At 33.0% G+C, this 21,335-nt stretch overlaps 1 protein-coding gene across 6 annotated transcripts in view; it reads left to right on the top strand.

Moving 5' to 3' along the window:
- Cenpc (centromere protein C) overlaps window positions 1-19,319 on the top strand; it is a 60,603-nt gene extending 41,284 nt beyond the window's left edge. For 4 of the 6 annotated variants that reach the window (XM_078021347.1, XM_078021345.1, XM_005331715.5 and 1 more), the window contains 7 exons: window positions 4,850-4,909; window positions 7,083-7,187; window positions 7,928-8,056; window positions 9,078-9,173; window positions 11,125-11,279; window positions 14,211-14,301; window positions 15,357-19,319. In XM_078021347.1, the coding sequence (XP_077877473.1) occupies window positions 4,850-4,909; window positions 7,083-7,187; window positions 7,928-8,056; window positions 9,078-9,173; window positions 11,125-11,279; window positions 14,211-14,301; window positions 15,357-15,427 (707 nt within the window). In that variant the 3' untranslated portion in view covers window positions 15,428-19,319. Of the gene's footprint in view, window positions 1-4,849; window positions 4,910-7,082; window positions 7,188-7,927; window positions 8,077-9,077; window positions 9,174-11,124; window positions 11,280-14,210; window positions 14,302-14,335; window positions 15,329-15,356 lie in introns of those variants that run through there. The other 2 variants (XM_078021348.1, XR_005736991.2) reach the window with 2 other exon arrangements.
- The last annotated feature ends 2,016 nt before the right edge of the window (window positions 19,320-21,335 follow it).

Raw genomic sequence — 21,335 nt, 5'->3', positions numbered from 1 at the left:
AATTCTTAAATATTTGTGGAGTATTGTGGAATACTTATTATATATTCTGTTAGGGGCTAGAAATGTGACAGTGGATAAAACTAGGAAAATATGTACTCCTTAGACCTCACTTCTGCTTGTATTCTTCCTTGGGCTTGGAATTCTATTAAGGATTGCTAGAGTTGAAGTAAAATGTTCCAACTGCAATTGTCTGTTTCTCTTTGTATTTTCCACAATCTTTATTACATACATTTCAGCTCAGTTATTGAGCAGGTAAGTCTTCATATGCAAAGTACTTGGTCATAGGTTTATTGATCCTATTAAATATTTTTACTTTGCAGTCTGTTTAATATTATTATTATTATCTCTACTTTTATTTTGTTTGGTTATTGTTTCTTATGTTTTTTATCTTTTTATTGAAACTCTCTTAGAAAACTGAAAGTGGCTTAGAAAAACATGATTTTTAAAACTTATTGTTATGTTCCCTTAATAAACGGATGTAACATATTTACATTTATTAGCAACAAACATACCTGATACTTCTAAGGGTGGTAGACATTCTCATATGTTTTAGCAAGGACTCAATATCCTTTTTATACTCCTCCTTTCTTTTAAACACAACAAATCACCAAATAGAAAATGAATTCTGATTTATCTTTTTTCCTTTAAACTATTTATTTATTACTCTTTTGCTTTATGAGGTAATGGATATGAGTAGAAATTTGAGGGCATTCTGCTGCCTTTAGTCTAATACTTACTTTACAGATAACCTGCTTTCTTTCATCTTCATGCTTATTAAGTGTCTTTAAACTTTGAAATTTACGAGTTGTCTCTGTGTTGATTACTTTAAAATTTTTTTAAGTAATTTCAAACTTTACACAGATATCCCTTAATCCTTTAACCCCTTCATCTAAATTTCACAAATTCCACATTTTATAACATTTGTTCCATCTTTATCCCTGCCTCCTCTATATAGTTATTTGTTTATTAACATTCATCTTTTTTTGAACTATTTGAGATGCAGTTGAAGTTGTAATGTATTATTTCTCTTAAATAGCCCAGAATGTATTTCAGTAAGACAAGGGCATAATCACCCTTGAAGTATTCAAACCAGGAAATCAACATTAATTTTTTTTTCTTATGAGAGCGAGAGAGAGAGAAAGAGAGAGAGAATTTTAATATTCATTTTTTAGTTTTCGGTGGACACAACTTCTGTGTTTGTGTGTTGTGCTGAGGAACGAACCCGGGCCGTACGCATGCCAGGCTATTGCTTGAGCCACATTCCCAGCCCTGGAAATCAACATTAATATAAAATTGCTGCTTCTTATCACAGATTCCATTTAAATTTCACCAGTAGTGCCCTCAGAGTCTTTTCCCATTTGCTTAAAGTCCAATTTTGGTCCTGGATTGCATTTAACTGTCATGTCCCTTCAATTTTCTTCATGGTTAATCTTTTCCTAACTAACCTAGTTTTGACATTTGAATATAGGCTTTCGTTCTTCAAAATGATCTTTATTCTGTCTCTTATTTCCTCATGATTGAATGCATACCAAGCTTTTTGAGAATACTATGTAAATGATGTTATGTTCAAGTTGTTGTCTGCCAGGTGTTTCCTATTGTAAAGATACATTTTTATGGTAATTGATATTTTTGTGAAGTGAAATTCTGATACTGCTTCTGTAACTTGTTCCTTATCTAACCACTGGTTACTAACCTTAACATCCATTGAAGACTTTTACTTGAATCATCAACTACTAGTAGTGCTACTAAATTATTTTCTGTTATTCCTTTTCCATTAATTATTGTCAGTCTCTTAAGAAACAGTATTCCTCCTACCCCATTTGTATATTCATTATTTATTTATTGGTGTAGATGCTTATACACTACTGGGTTCATATTTTATTCCATGGGTTTGTAGTCTTTATTATTTATTCTTTTTTAATATTTTATTTTTTAGTTGTAGATGGACACAATATTTTATTTTTATGTGGGGCTGAGGATTGAACCCAGGGCCTTGCACATGCTAGGCGAGCATTCTACCGCTGAGCAACAACCCCAGCCCTATTATTTATTCTGATACTCAGATTGATTTGCAGTTGGTATTCTTTGAACTGGTTTCTGGTTTTCTTTCATGTTTCTGTTAAGAATTCTTGGACTACTATCTTCTTCTCTCTCCCTCTCTCCCTCCCCTTTTCTTAAGCATATAATGTTCTAGGCTACTTCCCCTTCCTAAACCCTTCCCAAATTCCTTCTCTCTGAGGGTACCCAGTTCTCCTTAATGAAAAATTGCATTTAAAATCCCATATCTGGTTACTTGGTATTTCCTATTACCAGAATATCCTTGTTTTAGGCTTCCTCAGTGGATAGACACAGGAAATATACAAGCACAAACACATATGCATTCGCATGCGCACACACACAACCCACATGCAACAGGGATATCTGAATCTATTTCTGTTTATATTTAGGAACTGTGAATTTACATCAATCCCTCTAATTCCAGTACAACACAGACTTTTCCCTTTCTATTTTTTCTTTTATATATTTTTTAAGTTGTTAATGGACCTTTATTCATTTATTTATATGCGGTGCTGAGAATCAAACCCAGTACCTCACACATGCTAGGCAAGTGCTCCACCACTGAGCCACACCCTCAGCCCTCCCCTTTTTTGTTTTTTATAAACCCCTTCTCAAATGGCAAGACAACAAACTCCCATTATCCTCAGTACATTTATTTATTTGCTTGGGTCCTTTTTGACCTTACTAGCTGCCTCCAAAGACCAATTGCTTTGAGAAGTTTTCAACAAACATGAAACCTCTATTTGTTGTACTGGGAATTGCTTGAGAAATTTGATGGGGGTGGGTGGGTAATAGCTTTTTATTGAGATAGATTTTACACATAATCAATTAACCCACATATAGTGTACAAATCAATGATGTGCACCCAGCACCACAGTTTTAGAATACTTTTTTTTTCTTTTACCTGCTGAAAGAAACACTCTACTTAGCAGCCATCTTCCATCCCTTTTCCTAGGATAGGTAACCACTCATCTACTTTTAATCTCTGCAGAAAAATTTGCCTATTTCTACTTCTTAGGAAAATATATATTACATACAACAGAAGTGGTTCATGGACTTGTAGTGTTCCAGTTACATATTGCTTCATAACAAAACACTCCCAAAACTTACTGCTTTATTACAACTATTGGTTTCTTCTATGTGGTTCTGTGAATTTTCTTGGTTTAGCTAGACAATTAGTTAGGTGCTGTTGGACTGAGGCTTAGACCCTGGGAAACAAATGCAGAATCCTAGCAGGTGAAGAAGATGCAAGGCACAATTGGGATATAAGTATGCTTTATTTGGGGGCGGCAGCAACCTCCAGCCCCAGCCTTCAGCCTCCTGAGTCCTTCCATCAGCCTTTTTAAAAATATAAAGGCTCTTTGTGTTACCAGTATTGGTGAACTCATAATTGGTCAAAGGGAGAGGCCAAAAGTGCCTTTTAAAATCTGTGTTCTCTCTGTGGGACCTGACCAGCTAACGTGTACCTTGGTGGGGGGGGCGTTCATTAATGACCCGTGGTGTCACAGGGAGATCACATTCCAAACTTTTCACATGGGTCCAGGAGCTAGAGGATAAAGGCTGCTGAAACATCTTATTTTCCACCTGTGATGATCCTGAATCTGGTTTCTAGAGTCTGAGTCTTAGCCCTATAGTGCTTTCACAATTTTATAGTTAGATGTAAGCTGCTGAACTGGAGTCATCTGAAAGTTCACTTGGGCTGAATCTCCAAGATGACTTCCTCACTTCTGTATTTGGTATCCAGATAGAATGGCTGGAATGGTGAAGCCTGCCATCTCTTTTCTTTAACATGGCCATCTTAGACTTTCTAACAGCATGGCAACCTTTGGTAGTCAATCTTCATATAATGTTATTCTTCCCTCAGTGTGAGATCCCTAGGGGAACCACTATGTTGTAAAGGCCTTAGCTTTTAAAGTCCTAGAAAATCATTTACTTTGCATTCTATTATTCATACAAGTCTTAAATAAAATAGAGGTTCAAGAAAGAAATGAATCTTTGCTTGTTGATAAAGAATAGTTGGGGAATGGGGTTGTGGCTCAGTGGAAGAATGGTTGCGTAGCATGTGTGAGGCACTGGGTTCAATTTTCAGCATCACACATAAATAAGTAAATAAAATAAGGGTCCATCAATAACTGTATGCATGGGAAGGGAAAGAATTGATAATAACTATCTTTAGTGCTATTTATCATAACTATCTTTAGTGCTGTTTATCATACGTAAAATTGAGAACCCCAGAGTTCTTTGACACACTGGTAAATTGAGGACATTTGTACTGTTTTAGAATTTTAAAGAGAAAGTTGCAGATAAGTCATAGATGACATAATTAGCATATTATGAATTCATTATCATGCCCTGCATTTTTGTCCACCAATGGCTTATTCCCTGTTTCCATAAGCGATAGAAAACTTGTTTGGTTGGGTTTTGTTTGTTTGTTTGTTGTAACCTTTAATTAATTAATTAATTAATTAATTAGTTGATTGATTGATTGATTTTTCTTTATGTGGTGCTGAGGATTGAACCCAGTACCTCACACATGCCAGACAAGCACTCTACTGCTGAGCCACAATCCAGCCCTGGTTTTTGTTATTTTTAAATGTTACACTTTCAAGATGTGTTCATGGAAGCACTGTTTTTCCTTAGTTTTTATTTCTTTGTAATGAAAGCAAAATGTTATGAAATGTATTATTAGGGCAGTATTTAAAATATTTACACAGAAGTTGGCAAAATGACATACTTTATCAACATGGAATTAAGAATCATTGCTCATTATGGTATCTTTTGCATTTTTCAGATGACTCAAGACTGAAAAGAACTAAAGTGTCACCAGAGAAGAAAACACATCATAAATTAAGTAAAATAATTTTATCTTGTAATACTTCCATTAAAGAAAACTAGAATTAAGTTTGTTTCTAAATATAGCTTAATTTTTTGTAAGCAGGGGAAGTAATAATACTATTTGGATTTCTTTGTAGATAAATTAAAATCACACATTTAGTTCTCATGAATTTTATAATAAGTCGTCATAGGCCACTGAGTCAGTCTGTTACCCATTTATAAGGTTTTATAGTCTTCTCATTCTGCCTGTAGTAGGTAGCGATTTTTCATTTTGTGTAATCAAAATTAAAAATTCTCTGAAAATGTAATTGCTAAGTAGATAATATCCATCCTCGACAGCTTCTTCCACTTTTATACAGTTAATTCTTAAGTGGCTCGAATGGTAAATAGACAAAGTTGAGAACTATGAACCCATGAAGAGATTCATGTGAGGATTCAAAATCCACGGTTCCCCAGAAGATACTTACCAGTCAAGATTCATGGAACAACTCATTTTTGTGTGATGGAGTGGCTTTCCATGCCATATGTAAAGTAGAATGTCGATAAAATAATAATGTGATCACAGAGTGGCATCCCACTACTTTTGACATAGTTGTTGATTCTCTAAAGTACAGGTCTCTACCATACTTTAAAGAGGAGATTATAGAAGGGTGTGTGTGACCCACTGCCCATTAGCTTAGGTTATATCTACCACATGATATGACATAATATGTCAGGGAATTTTTAAGTGCTTAACTAAGGATTTTTAGAGATACCTTGTAATACCTTGTAATCCTGGTTATTTAACAAAACTTGGCATGATAAAGAGGAAATGATATGGTGGGGAGGAAAGGTGCAAAAAAAGGGTAGTAAAAGTAGTATAAAATGTGTCATTTTTACCAGTGATATCTTGCTTTATAGGGTTATATGTATTATTTTTATTTTTTGGCAGTGCTGAGGACTGAACTCAGCTTGCTACTAGGCAAGTGCTTTACCACTGAACTATAACTCTAGTTCCAGGGCTATCAGTTTGATATAATCATAGAGTATCAGGAATGGGAAGGTAACCAATATTAAAGTAAAAAAGCACAGTAAATCCTTGAAGTTACCAAAGTTACCAAGAAAAGAATGGAGAAAATAAATGGTCATTTAATCAAACTAACGAAAATGAAGACAAAGAAGACTCATTGATTTAAAGTAACTCATATATATAAATAAGATGGCAGGACATGGTGGTGCATACCTGTAATCCCAGTGATTTGGGAGCCTGAGACATTAGGATTGCAAGTTTGAGGTGGGCCTCAGTAACTTAGTAAGACCCTAAGCAACTTTGTGAGATCCTGTTTCAAAAAACAAATAAAATATAAGAGGGCTAGGAGGCTAGGAGGGCTAGGTATGTAGCTCAGTGGTTAAGCTCCCCTGCATCGAATTCCTGGTATTAATCAATAAATCAGTAAATAAATAGAGATGAAGGGAATTAAAGGAAGCAGGTTATTAAACTGAACAAATGTGAATAGATTGACTTTCTCAAGTATTGGGTTTGGTTAAATAATATAAACCTATCTGTTTTTTTAAAAATACTTAGGTTTTAAAAGAAAAAGTTAAAAATAATTAGGAAGATTACTGTGAACAAAAAGAAAATAGTCTAGTGTTAATATTAGGCAAAGTAGGAGTTAAGGTTAAAACTGATAAATGTGATAAGGAAGAATATATAATGATAAAGTGAGCACTTTAAGAGGACAGAGAAAGTATAAATTTGTGCACCAACAATTTATCAACTAATATTCATAAACAAAAAATGACTAGATAAAGCAAGAAAATTTTAATTTAAACAATATAATTAGGAGGGAGATTTTAATTCACTGCTTTCAGAATTGAATTAAGCAAAAAAATAGATAAAACAAAAATAGGTAAGAACATAGGAATTTGATAACATAGCCAACAAACTATTTATATATGGAACTTAACATCTTTCAGATAACATTGTCAATCCTGGGTATTAAAGTTTTATGTCTTTACCAATCTAGAGGCCTAATTTTTTACTCTCTTTAATCATTATCCCAAATGTACCTTAAAAGTTTTTTCTTATCTTTTATCTAGAACCATTCATCTTTTAAAAGGTAATATTAATCTTTCCACTGCTGAATATAATCCGACTAAACATTTATATGTGTTTTTTTTTTTTTTTTTTTTTTTTGACATTTTTATAGTTTTGCCCTCCAACACACCAAATGTCCGCAGGACCAAAAGAATACGTTTTAAACCTTTGGAATACTGGCGAGGAGAGCGAATAGATTATCAAGAAACATCATCAGGTAAAACCTAATTTACACTGTAGTGTCTAATAATAAAAACAAAAGAAGGTTAAATATAACTTACTTATGATTAGTATGTGCCAGACTCTGTCCTGCAATTTATGTACATTACTTTATTTAATCATCATTTCTCCCCCAATGTGATAAGAAAAGGATTCAAATCCTTATTGGTCTGATTACTATAGAGATGCTGATTTTTTTTCTTTTTGATAGGTGTAGTTTTGTGTATGGTTTTGTAGAGTATTGTTATAGTTTTATCTGACAAGGATTTAAATTGTATAAAAATCTGCATTGTTAGAACATGAGAAAATTATTATTCTTACCAGCCATTTTCTTATCATAGTTTTCTACAAAATGATAGAGGTTGAGTTTAGAAGTATAGTGTTATCTTTTAAGTTATTTCCTTCCTTTGATGGATATAGCTAAGTCAAAGGGCACTCATATGTGGCTTATTACTAATAGTTTATCACCAGCTTCTGCTTTTTTTGTTTTGTTTTAAACCCTCTACTGATAACTGCTGATTTCAAGGAATTAACAGAGATCAATCCTATTTTATCAGTGCTTCTAGATTAGCATGTTAAAGATATATAAGTGCAATTGATTATTATTTGAACTACTAAAATTTTAGTAATATTTTCTTTGTTTCTTTGAAAGAAAATGTACCATATTTAAAGAGTTTTGTTTCAAACTTTTTACTTTTACAGATATAATATTTAATCTTTTTTGTTGTTAAATTTCAGGAGAATTTGTGATTGGTGGAATATTGTCCCCAGTCACAATAACATCTAAAAGAAAGGCAAAAGGAAACGTGGAAAGAGTCAAAAAAGTAACTAATAGGAAAAGGATGTGTCTTGATAATGATGAAAGAAGTATGAACTTATTTCTGAAAGTAACTTTTAGATTTTATATGTTTGTTTGTTTTGTTTGTTTGTTTGTTTGTTTGTTTTGGGCACTGGGGATTGAACTCAAGGGCACTTTACTAAGCCACATCCCCAGCCCTACTTTGTATTTTATTTAGAGACAGAGTCTCACTGAGTTGCTTAGCACCTTGCTTTTGCTGAGGCTGGATTAGAATTTGTAATCCTTCTGCCTCAGCCTCCCGAGCTGCTGGGATTACAGGCATGTGCAACTGTGCCAGGCTTAGATTGTATTTTCAATAACATAGTACTTTGAGAAGAACTCACTCCAAAAATTGTTATTTACCTCTAAAACCTTCAGATATACTATAGGTAAAATTCACTTTTTAATGTCCACTTTTTCCCAAATTTTGAAAGCATTGAGCTGGGTGCCCTAGTACATGCTTACAATCCCAATGACTCAGGAGCCTGAGGTAGGAGGATCACAAGTTCAAGGCCCACCTCAATAACTTAGTGAAACCTTCTCTCAAAATGAAAAAGAAAAAAAACAATGCAGCTTGGTGGTAAAGCATCCCTGGGTTCAATTTCCAGTACCAGAAAGAAAAAAAAAAAAAGTGAGTAAATTTACTTTTCATGTGTAAATTCCCCAGTCTAATGAATCTTAAAAGTTATCCATACTGAAACTATGCTTACAACAGACACGTTAATGAATTTTTTCTGAAGTGTATTGCATGTCTCAGGAAATGTGCAGAACATTGTTTGGCTTTTTGATGATGTAAGAATTTAAGAGTTGACATGTTTTAATGTCCCTTATAGGGAATCGGAAGTTTAGGATGTTTGCTTTTATTTTAAATATTGTGGGTTTTTTAATTATTATTTTTATTTATTATAGTGGTCATTTATAAGTAGGAAGAGTCAGTTGTATCTCTGACAGTTTGCAACTTGTCGTTGCTATATTTTGTACTGTACTTTTTTATGATTGAGAATTAATTTTAAGTAACTAGTTTATATTTCATTGGTATTTCTTTTGCAGAGAATAAATTAATACTAAATGTTGATATATCTCTAAGAGATCCTTTGCAGCCAACACCAGTAAAGGACCCAGAAACAAGAGAGATTGTTCTTATGGGTAAGATCAGAAATGATACAGAAAATATCTAATTTACCAATAAAAAAGAGGAAACTCTTGGCTTGATGATCAATCCAAATACTCCCCCACCCTGGCTCTTTCAGCACTAAATTTCAGTTCAAATAAGTAGCCTATCTGAGGACAACTTTGTTGGGCATTGATGGTAGATAGCCTCCAAGGACATGTGTTAACCTCCAAGGACATGTATTTTCAGGCATTTGTCCCCTGGGGTACAGGTGCTAACACTACCATCAGGAGTGTTGTCTCCTCGCATGGGGTCTAGGACATATGGTTGTAGGGTCTTTTCATGGGGAATGGGGAATTTTACCATGTTAGCTGGCAGATCCCAGGATATACTCTCTGTGGGAGCAGACAGGAATTATTGGCCTGGCACAGATAGTCTTCTGGTCCTACAAATGCCAGTAATGGTACCTGTATTGTGAAACTTTTGTGAGGATCACCATCAAGGGCATCAATCAGCCATACAAATGCTAGCCTTAACTTGAAGGCTGGCACAAGATCCTAGAAGCCTCCTACTCTATTATACAGGTATTAAACATTTAGTTCTGGGAGGCCATAAGAGGTTTCAAGGGACATGTTATAGTGGGGTGGGGGTTTAGGGAAAATTTAGCTTTTTACCAATCAGGCAATATTTATATGTAAGAAATACTTAAATATCTTAACAACTGTTAGTTGCACCAGTTAGTACTGAAGATTCTTTGTCTTAAGTCAGAAGACCAGTAAGGTCATTATTGTATTCCACTTAAAATTTTGGCTGTGAAATAGATTCCATTTGATATCTTATGTCTTAGCTAAAGTATTTCTATATTGAGATTATTTGACAACAGAGGTTAAAAAAAAGAAAAGTGTTTAGTGTAAAAAACATTGATATTTAAAAAGTGTTTTTGTTGCTTTTTTTTTAGTCATAATTTAGGAGTCATTTTAATACTCTTTTAACAGTCAAGCATCTTATTGTCAATGATTTCTCATACTGTAGTTTATATTTTGCTGTGCTTCTTCTGTAGGAATTTCTCTATTCTCTTTTTTAATTCATTAACTGTGTGTATGTTTACAAATTTAATCTACTTTTTAAATTCTATAATCTTAGTTGGTCCTCTTTTTGACTTTTGTATTCAAGTTTAGTAATCCTATGTTCTGGTTTCCTGAATGTTATTAAATTTCTTTGATTTAAAAAAAATTGCTATTCTCTAGTAGGTTAGAAAAGTTGTGAGTGTTGTTAACAGTTCACTTTCTTTGGTAAATATGCACATTTTCTGCATCTGGGGGAACACTAATGTTCCCAGAGAAATGATAATGTCAGAAACTGATGATTAAGGAGTATATTAATTACAGGCCCAGAAAGGAAGTTTTTTTAAATAAAAGGGAGCTTTTTGAAATTAAGATAGTAATTTGTGAGCAACAGTTAAAACTCTGAATTCTAGTAGCCTTTTCTTGATAAATAAAAATCTCATTATTTAAACATCAGTCAAGTAGAAAATTAGCAGTAGCAGAAAATAATTTATTGTTATGATGATCATAAATTTGTATTTTGGTTCATGTGAAACTTTTTAAAGATACTGAGTTTTTTCTTGTTTCTCATTTAATTTTATTTTCCATCTTGGTTGTAACAAAGCACTCACTTTGTGTCAGACATTGTTTTAAATTGTTTGCATACATTAACTCTTTGATGTTCACAGCAACTCTTTAATACAGATTAACAACCATTATTCATTTTTATAGAAAAGGAAATTGAGGTACAGAGAGAGAGTTTAATGTAAGAAATGCAAGATTTGATTTCTGGCATTCCAGCTACAAAATCAATGATCTTAATTATTTTTGTCTTTCTAAGGCAGGTTTTATATCTAGAAGTACACATAATATACATGTGTACATGTTTTTGTCATTGAGCATTATCATTACTATTATTTTATTGTATTACTATTCCTCTTAGATCTTATAAAGCCACAAGATACATATCAGTTTTTCGTGGAACATGGTGGATTGAAAGTATATAAAACTTTGGATACACCTTTATTTTCTACTGGGAAATTGATATTAGGACCCTATGAAGAAAAGGGAAAACAGCATGTTAGCCAAGATATATTAGTAAGTATATTTCTTCATTTATTTATGCTTTGTTATAGATGCTACTTTGCTTTATTGGATTGGATGAGGCATTAAAATGCTGTTTCTTTACTAATGAAATTCTATCACTGTAATGCATAGATTTATTTTTATTTTTTTAAATATTTATTTTTTTAGTTTAGGTGGACACAATGTCTTTATTTGATTTTTATGTGGTGCTGAGGATCAAACCCATTGCCTCACTCATGCTAGGTGAGCACTCTACCACTGAGCCACAACCCTAGCCCAGATGTTTTATTTTTTGTTTAAAATCTGTTCAGAATCAACCAGCCAACTTAACAGCACCTTTTCTGTATATAGCACTATAACCTTGAGGTTCCTAGTTCTAAGGAATGGTCTTTACTTAAAATCTAGTTTTCTTAAAGTCAAGTTTTCAAACAAATCATTAGAATTTTACAGCTGAGGGCTAGGGTTATAGCTCAGTGGTAGAGCACTTGCCTCTCATGCATGAGGCACTGGGTTTGATCCTCAGCACCACATAAAAATAAATAAATAAAGATATAGGGTCCATCTACACTAAAAAAATATTTTCAAAAAAGAATTTTATATCAGGGGATTTTAGAGATCAAGTTTAATTCCAAATTTCTCTGGTCATGCAGTTGAGAAACAGAAGTTAAAAGACTTAAAAAAATTAAGTAGTTAGCAGTAGACTTAAGATTAAGAACTAGTTGCTTTAGTAAGTACTAGGTAAAAAACTATTATATATATATAACACTATTACTGATTAAAGTTATAATGAGGTTCAAAGTGAAACAGTCACTCAGTCTTTCTCCCTCTTTCATACCCTGTTGGAGCTATTCTGAAAAATTGATCTTTTAGTATATGTATGCATATATCTGTATATTTCTGTATTTTTAATTTGAAAATTGTAGAATTTAGAAAGTGTCAAATTTTAAGGATGTTTAACATTATGACATCACTTTAAAAATGATATAACTAAGGAATATCATTTGGTATGGGTCATTTGAGGAATCTGTGAAATCATGAGTTATTGAAGTATCACATTCAAAATAATTTTTACTGACAAAGTAAGGTCAAAAGGGAGGAAGTATAACAAGAATTCTGTTTTTGAGTAATTTGAAATTTTCATGAATTCAGTCTTAACATGCTCTTATCTCCATGCATTATTTAAAGAATAAAATAACATTTTTTAAAGCATAAATATTCCCTGGGAAATGATGAAAGAATATTAATGAAGACAAATATTATGGTATCGTCACTATACTGCCTTTTTATGTAAAAAGGAAACTTGAATAAAAAACATTTGAAAGTATTTAACCTGCTTAATACTTAGAGTATTCAGAGTGATTCAAATTTAAAAACAAATAACACTTTACAGTTACTCAGTTAGTACAAATTATTGGAAAAATATTCATACCCTGTGACTTATGGATGTCATTTCTAGAAGTTTTTCTTAGGGTAATAATTTTAAAGTTGGGAGGAGAAGAAGCTGATCATATGTATTTATTGTAACATTGACTATAATTGCAAAAGTTAGAAATTAGTAAAATGTGCTGCAGGAGAAAAATGGTTATATTTTTATTTTAACTTAATAGGATGAGCTTTTATATGATATAATAAATATTATAGCACTTCCAGGCACTGCACTGAACATTTTAAAATTATTTTTAGCATATTATTTTCACGACTAGTCATAAAATTATCTTTGCAGTAACGTTTATGGTACAATATAGAAAATACTTTATCTTTTTTCCTGTCTAGAATTTCAAAATGTAAATGACAAGTTAAAAAGAATGTAGAAAAGTAACCTTACTGTGTGATTATACTTGATAATTATTTCTTTTAACTATTCTCCAACTTTCTTATAAAAATGAGAGTTAAGGTGTTTTTCTTAGTAATAATAATATGAAGAGTATTTTTACATTTTTAAAACATGAAACACATGCTTTAAAAAACAATAAAGGGACAACAAGGTAGAGAACCATTGTAGGCTGTAACTTTCCTTAAAACAGTTCTCAATATGTTGGTGGGTCTGTGTTCTTTTGTGGAGACTGACTTTGAGGATGAATCAGGTTACAAATTTTTCTAGTTTTATACATATTGTTGACAGAATTCAGTTCATTGTGTTTATATGATTGAGGTTTTCATTTGGTCTCTGGCTGTTGGCCAGGATCTTATTCTCAATTTATAGAAATAATCCATGCTCCTTGGCCAATGGTTTCCTTATATTTACTAGCAGCAGCATTACAAAGTCTTTTTGTGCTTCAAATTTCTCTGCCTTCTCTTTCTGCCTTGTTTTTCCTCTGCTTCCTGGAGAAAGTTTTTTATTTTTTAAAGTCTCATATAATTAGGAAGAAAAGTTTATTTTGGATCATGGTTTCAGTGAGTCAGTCCCTGGTTGACAGCATTTAGCCCCTAGGCCTGATGTGAGGGAGAAGGGAGACAGAAAATCATGGTGGAAGAGTGTGCTGGAGGAGAACTACTCAGTTCATGCCAGCTACTAAGGAAAGAAGGAGGGTGAGGGGTGGGGAAGGGAAGGGAGAGGGAGGGACAGGCAGGGAGAAAAGTTTAAACCCTCAGTAATTTACTTTCTTTAGCCACACCCTACCTGCTTATAGTTCCCACCCATTTAATCCATTCAAATGAATTAATATATTGATCAGAGTTATGACTGTTGTAATCCAATAATTTCACCTCTGAACATTCTTGCATTTTCTCATATAGGAGTTTTGGGGAGTTACCCTATATCCAAACCATAACCTTACTAAGGATTATTAATCTGCCATCTCAGATCCTGTTTGCTAACATATTCATAGGTTTTACATATTAGAGCATCATCATCTGTGGGGAGTTGTTATTCTGACTACTGCATTTCCTTTGATGGTTTTTGAAGTTCAATTTGAAATGAGATTTTACTTTTTGATTTTACAGATCTTTTATGTTCACTTTGGTGACCTTTTGTGTACTTTATGTGAATCATCTTATTTAATAACTACTGGGGATTCTTTCTATGTTCCTTCAGGTAAGAATAACTAAAGACATTTTATTTCACATAGTCTCCATATAGTTGTTCATATGCAGCATGAAAATGGAAGCCTTAGTTGTCGACAGAGTGCAACACAATTGATTACAAAGCAGTTTGGTACATATTTTTCTTTCATCATTAGGTAAGTATATTAGTATATTGATACATGAAAAGTTAATAAGTTTATGTTAGAATATAAAAATACTAATTAGAACATATGTTGCATTCTGTTAGTAAAGGGTAATTATTTCCTCCCTGGTATCTCTGAGATATTGTAGCTGAACAGTTTTTAGTGGATTATTTTAAACATATAAAATAATGTGCTATTGAAGTACACAAATTTTTGGAAACAGATACTTTAATTCATTCATTTGTTCATTCATCCATTTGACAAAGGTAAGTTAAGAGTTTACTATGACCAAGCATTGCTTTAAGAGTTTGGGATAAATATAATGAACAAAACAGGAAAAAATTTAAACTTAACAAAGCTTACATTATGTAGGGAGACAATAATAGTAACTATGTTTATGTAGTCTGTAGTATGTGCTAATACTGTTGTAAATATGAATTTGGTCAATATGTATCAATTTCTGATAAATAGAAAATCACAAAAATAATATTTAATACTAATATACCTACTGTATGTGATGCTGTCCATGAATATTTCACTTTTGTTATTTATTACCTTATTTATTATTATTAAGACCAGTCTTTGTCTTTTTTAAATGTTGAGATTTTATTTTACTTAACACTGTATACATATTTAGGGAAATCCACAGCAATTTCAGAGATTGATTTCAAAAAGAGATTTCCTTTCCCTCTGCCCTTGTCTAACTTAACTCTGCATTTGTTATAAAATAATGTAAATTTTGTATTTTCAAGCCTTATCTGGATCAATAGATAGTGGTTAGCTCTTGGATCTTTCAATTTAAGTGAATTCTTTTTATCTTATGTTTTATGTACTGTAACTTTCAGGTGATGACTAAATACTTAATTCAAAAGTAAATGATTCCTGTGGAAATAATTTTATTTTCTTATTATTTTACTTTTAGGTAATTATTACAACATCAAAAATCTCCTGAATGATGAAAGTGTTCTTCTTTTTACCCAAATTAAGAGATGAAGAATGAAGCAAGTTTAAATATGTGTGGGTATTTATGGATATGTGTATAACATATACATGTACACACATGTATAAAGCAGCTTGTATAGTTGACGTTTATTTTTGTAATTACTTGTATTATTTTAAAATAAAAATTTTATTCAGCTTTGTGTAAATGTGTATTAGATAAACATTTCATACTCGGACGAGTAACTTTGAATTTTTCTGTGAACACACATCACCTGTAGTGATATTATTTTAACAATGAAAAGCATACCAAAACCACTACTCCTTCAATGAATATAGGACATATATTTTTACCAGAAGAGAGCTGATTAATATGTCAGTTGATTTAAAATTAGTTTTGCCAAATTCTCATTTTAAATTATTGAGCATTAAAGAACCGTGGTAAATGTTTGTTTCCAGGGCTTCTGTAACAAATTATTACAAACTGAGTGACTTAAACTAATAGAAATTTGTTATCTTAGTTATGGAGGCTTGAAGTCTGAAATTAAGGTGTTGTGAGGGCCATGATGTCTCAGAAACCTGGAGAAAGAATGATTCCTTCCCTCTTTCTGATTTCTCTTGAAATGCTGGCAATCTTTGGTATTCCTTGGCTTGCACCTACTACTACTTCAATCCCTGCCTCCATTTTCAAATGATATTCTTGCTTGGCATGTTTTTGTCCTCACATGACATTTGTTTAATTACAACAATTCGAACTTTTCTTTCATCTTGTTTTCGTTTGTATTTTCTGCTGGAAGTGGTACCCTGTGCCATTGCTTTCTGCATGTGGCCTCCTTAGCTCCTTTTAATATTAAAAGGAAATGCTTCAGGAAACAACTCTGTGCTAACAAAGTTGAATTTTGATTTTTTTTGGGGGGGCTATAAAAATATATATTATAATGATTGTCAGTTCTAAAGAAGTTTCTTTCATGTGAATTATTTTTAGGCTGACCCTCTTCATGCCTCTTTAATAGTTAAATATACATACACATTGAAAACAGGTTTGGTATCTGAGGTCTGAGAAAGAATGAAGTTCTAGGCTTTGTTAAACATTTTTTGTGTGTTTTTTATTTTTAATTTCATTAAGAGTTTGATGCAATGGTGTACACCTGTAAAGAGGCTTGGGAAGCTAAGACAGGATGATCATGAGTTCAAAACCAGCTTCAGCACAAGCGAGATGCTCAGCAACTCAGTGAGACACCCTGTCTGTAAATAGAATACAAACTAGGGCTGGGGATGTGTCTCAGTGGTTGAGTGCTAGAGTTCAATCCCCACCCCCCACCCCCCCCAAAAAGAATTATTCCTCTTTACATGACAAATAATACCATAGAGATAAGTTGATCTCACAATACATACTGGCTACAAATTTATTTGTGTTACAGTTGCCAAATATAATGCTTCTCAAGGGGATTGGGAAGTTAAAAATTATTTAATGGGTATCTGGCACAGAAATAATGACAGTCTAGACCTAAGGAGTTACATCATTTAAATGGTTTTAATCCTGGGAATATTAAAACATTCAATATGATATGTTTTTGGAATTATGTGTTTGCTACTAATTCTCTTTTGTGTGGTAATAATAGGTTGCCATATCTTCCAGCAAGGCATCTGAGAACTTCAAATACTAGCTCATCACTTGTGCTTAAAAACAAAAGAGGGGGGGGGAGATGTTGAGAATGGTGAATGAATTATGATCTTTGAACTGCTAAGTGACAGGCAACACCTCCCTTGGGAGTTTTTTAATGCATTTGAGAGCCAACCCTTGAAAAATTTGCCTCAACAAAGAGTATAAAAATCTCCATAGTTAGATAAAATAAAACTGATTAGGAAAATACATTAATTTAGGCACATAAAGCTCAAATATGAATTTGCCATGAAATCATGAGAGCTCAAAAATATAGGGTTTTTTAAAGAGCAAAACAAAAACCATAATTACTCTTGTAAAGAGACATGTTGAACAACTTTATCAGATCAGTTCACTTTGAGTTCAGATTAGAGTAAGTTCAGATATTTAAAATATAGAGTAAAATCTTCAGAAAAGTTTTTTTTTAAAAAAGGAAAACATATTTAGAATCTTTCCATTGTTCCCTCTTGGTGCTCAAGCATTCAGGGGAGGTTATTAACAGTGTGGTAAAGACACCCAGTTAAGGCAGAACAGAAGAGGCTCAGATTTAAACATGACATCTTTTTCTCTTTAGGCAATCAAGTCAGAAATCACTTGAATTTTTTAAAGGGCTACTTTTTTCCTGTGGTCTTAAATCTTACATGATTCTCTGAAAATGTGGTGCTATAGATGATGTTTTTTCTGAAGACCCTATCCCAATGAGATTTTAACTGAGGAGGCAAAATTGTCTGTCTATATTTGTGATTTACATTCATTATCCTAATGTTTATCATAATGGCTGCATGGACAGAGGCCTGGTTTGTTTTTATGACCAGATAACTGCTGATAGTCTTTGGCCAAGTGTCTAGGCTTGTCACTTCCTTTTGGAATTTTAAGTTTTCCAAGAAGGCTGAAAAACTCTTTAATTTTTTTTTAATTGTTGATGGACCTTTATTTTTAATCATTTGTTTATATGAAAAAGAACCCAGTGCCTCACACATGCAAAGCAAGCACTCTACCACTGAGCCACAACTCCAGCCCTGCAAAACTTCTCTTAAAGCTGTGGCTAGAGTTTCAACTCCCACTCACATCTCAGGAACAGCTTCTACTGAGCAGGGAGATGCTACAGGCTGAAGAGTGTTTAACTTTTTACAGCCTTTAACAGTGTTTCTAAAGCCAGAAATCAGGTCAGAAGCCAAACATTTCATGTGATTACAAGATGGATCAAGACAATTTCATATCAAAGACCATGGGGATTTTGTCCAGTTCCTCGGTCACATAGCTAGCATGCATGTTCACTGAGTTTCTCCCATGACTTTACACCTACGGCTCCCTCCTCAAGTAACCAAGGAAAAGTTTCAATAACAAATTCTAAAAGCTGTGGCAACTGCCTTCTCTGTGGGGCTGTACTGTAATTTAAACATAGTCTTCAACATAGTAACATGGGGATCCCTTTCTTCTAAACTGTCCTACAGCAAGCTATGTATAAAGACTCGTTTGTCTCCTTCCTACTTTAATGGACATGTATCTTTTTTAGGAGCATCCCACTCACCTTGAAAAGTGAATTCCTCGTGTGTCTGTGTTGGTCCCTGTTCAGGTGCCAAATGTCCATCCTATGCGAAAGTGTATTCAGAGCAACAGAAACTAGTCAGTAAGGGGATTATGAAAAGACAAATAAACTAGAGGAAAAGGCAGGGTGGTTTGGTTCAGCCTGCCTCTGATGCAGGAAGACTGACCAGAAGCAAGCTTGGCACATTTATTATATAGGTTTAAACATCAGAAAGATTTATTGTCAGAAAGCCTCTTCAAGATAAAACTGAAGCTGAGGGTAAAAGCAGCCCAATTAGGCTTATCAGCTTTTGGCTATAATTCTCTACCTTTGGGCAGCAAGTACTTGAACCCAAGGTTCTGAACTAAAACTTCTTGGCTAATAAGGAATTTCCCTTTGAACAGGGTGTTACCATACAGTTGGTTGGTTTTTTCTTTGCCTTTGCACTAAGACATTCCCAAGGGAATTGTCTCCTCTGTTTCTGGGAGGTTCAAAGACCCATATTTCATTGCCTTTCCTGAGTTTCCACATTTTTGTTAAATTGATTGGTAGGCATTGCATGTTTCTTAATGCTGTGGTAAATTTTATTTTTTCATTTTCCGAGTGCTAATTTCTAATGTATAGAAGTACAATTTCATGACCACGTCAAATTCAGATCATTAGTTTTTTGTTTTTAGGATTCCATAGGATTTTCTATGCATGTATTCTGTGTATACTGTCAACATCTGTGAATAAAGACATTTTGACTTCTTTTAGTCTTTGCATTTTATATTTTTTCATCTTGCTTTATTCTAGGACTTTCAGTATACTGTTGAGTAGAAGCAGTCTTCCTACTTTGTGCTCAAGCTTAACAGCATTCAGTTTTTCAATATGAAGTATAATGTTGGCTGTAAACTTTTTACATGTTTTATCATATTAAGACAGTTCTTCATATTTTTATTTTGATGAGATTTTTTAGAAATTAAGATTCTGTTGTTTATCTTTGTCTACTGAAACAGTCATTGGTTTTCTTGTTTATTCTGTTGGTGAAAAAAAATTTTTAAACTCTACTTGCATTTCTGTATAAAAAACCCTTGATTATGCTATGGTATTTACAAATCATTGGATTCAACTTGTTAATATTATTAAAATTTTAAATTTTTATTAAAGATTTTTTGTTTTGTCTAGATCCATGAAGGAATTTTTCTGTTTATTATGACTTGGCCAGGTGTTAGTATAAAGGTCATTCAGATCTTATAAAGTGCAATTCATTTACATCTCAAGTGTTAGAAAGAATTATAAGTACTGCCATACAGACCTGGAGTTTTCTTTATGGAAAGACTTTTAATTATGGCGTTAGCTTCTTTTATAAGTATCATTGTTGATGATTTCTATTTCTTCAGTTTTAATAAATTTGGCTTGTATCTAAATTTTTTTTTTTTAAAGAGAGAATTTTTTTAATATTTATTTTTTTTTAGTTCTCGGCGGACACAACATCTTTGTTTGTATGTGGTGCTGAGGATCGAACCCGGGCCACACGCATGCCAGGCGAGTGCGCTACCGCTTGAGCCACATCCCCAGCCCCTGGCTTGTATCTAAATTTGGAAGAATTTGTCTTTAATTTTTTCCAGTTGATTTTCATAATGTTCATAATCTCCCTCAAAGTCTCAATAGCTTGAGATTTGAAAGTCTTCAAGAAAATATTTAATATAAAAAGCTCACTGCAGTATCTGGAGCACACATGTGCAATGTAGTTGTTTAATTTTTCTTCTTTTTTCTTAGTCTTTCTAGCTAATCTAGCATAAACTAGCTAAATCAGTTTTGTTGCACTTTTTAAATAATTAATCTTTGATTTTGTTGATTTTCTTCCTTTGTGTTTCTATTTCACTGATTTTTGATCTGATAATTTTTTTCCTACCTACTTTAGTCTTGATTTGCTCTTCCATTTGTAGTTTTTTAAGGTGGAGGCTTTTTCTTTGTTTAAGCTGCAAAATTCCTTAGTGCTATTTTGGCCTTATCTCGTGTATTTTACGATGACATGTTTTCATTTTAATTTAGTTCTGGGTATTTCCTCATTTTTCTTATGATGTTCTCATTGACCAGTGGTTTATTTTTGTTTGTCTATTTTATGAGTTCCAAACATTTGAGAATTTCCTGAGTTATTTTTCTGTAATTGTTGCCTTTGTATTTATAAAATTTTGTTCCCAGCTACTCAGTTCAGCATGGCATTAAGGAATGGTTGTAATTAAATTCCAAAAAAACTGTTTATTCAAAATAGTGTGAGCTGCATTCTTCCTGTGGGTTTGGTTTGCCAGCCACTGATGTGGTTCGTGAATATCCGTTGTATAATTTCAATCCTTCTTTCATCTATTGAGGTGATTTCATGATCAACATTGTACATTGGAGAATATGTACCTTGGAGAATGTTTCTTATGTGTACTAGAAACATGTGCTCTGTTGGGTAAAGTATTCTATATCTGTTGCAACAGGTTGGTTGATAGTATTGTTTGTTGTATGCCTGGTTGTCTATGTGGCTGTTACATTACTAATATAGCAATGTCAATACCTCTCTTTCTGTAGAGTATCTCTGCTTTTAAATCTGTCAATTATTGCTTCATATATTTTGAGGCTATATTGTAAAATTTATATGTTCATTTATCACTGTTATATCTTCTTGCTCTATTGACCTTTTATTATTTATTTCAAGTTTTATCCTGGCTCCTGAGGGCTGGCTCCTGTGTCTGTATACCTTAATAGTCCACTAATGATCTGAACAGAGAAGGACATCAGAT

Source organism: Ictidomys tridecemlineatus, chromosome 9 (genome assembly GCF_052094955.1).
Source record: "Ictidomys tridecemlineatus isolate mIctTri1 chromosome 9, mIctTri1.hap1, whole genome shotgun sequence".
Taxonomy (NCBI): Eukaryota; Metazoa; Chordata; class Mammalia; order Rodentia; family Sciuridae; genus Ictidomys; species Ictidomys tridecemlineatus.
The sequence above is the reverse complement of the archived record's forward strand: the minus strand, read 5'-3'. Positions and strand labels throughout refer to the sequence as shown.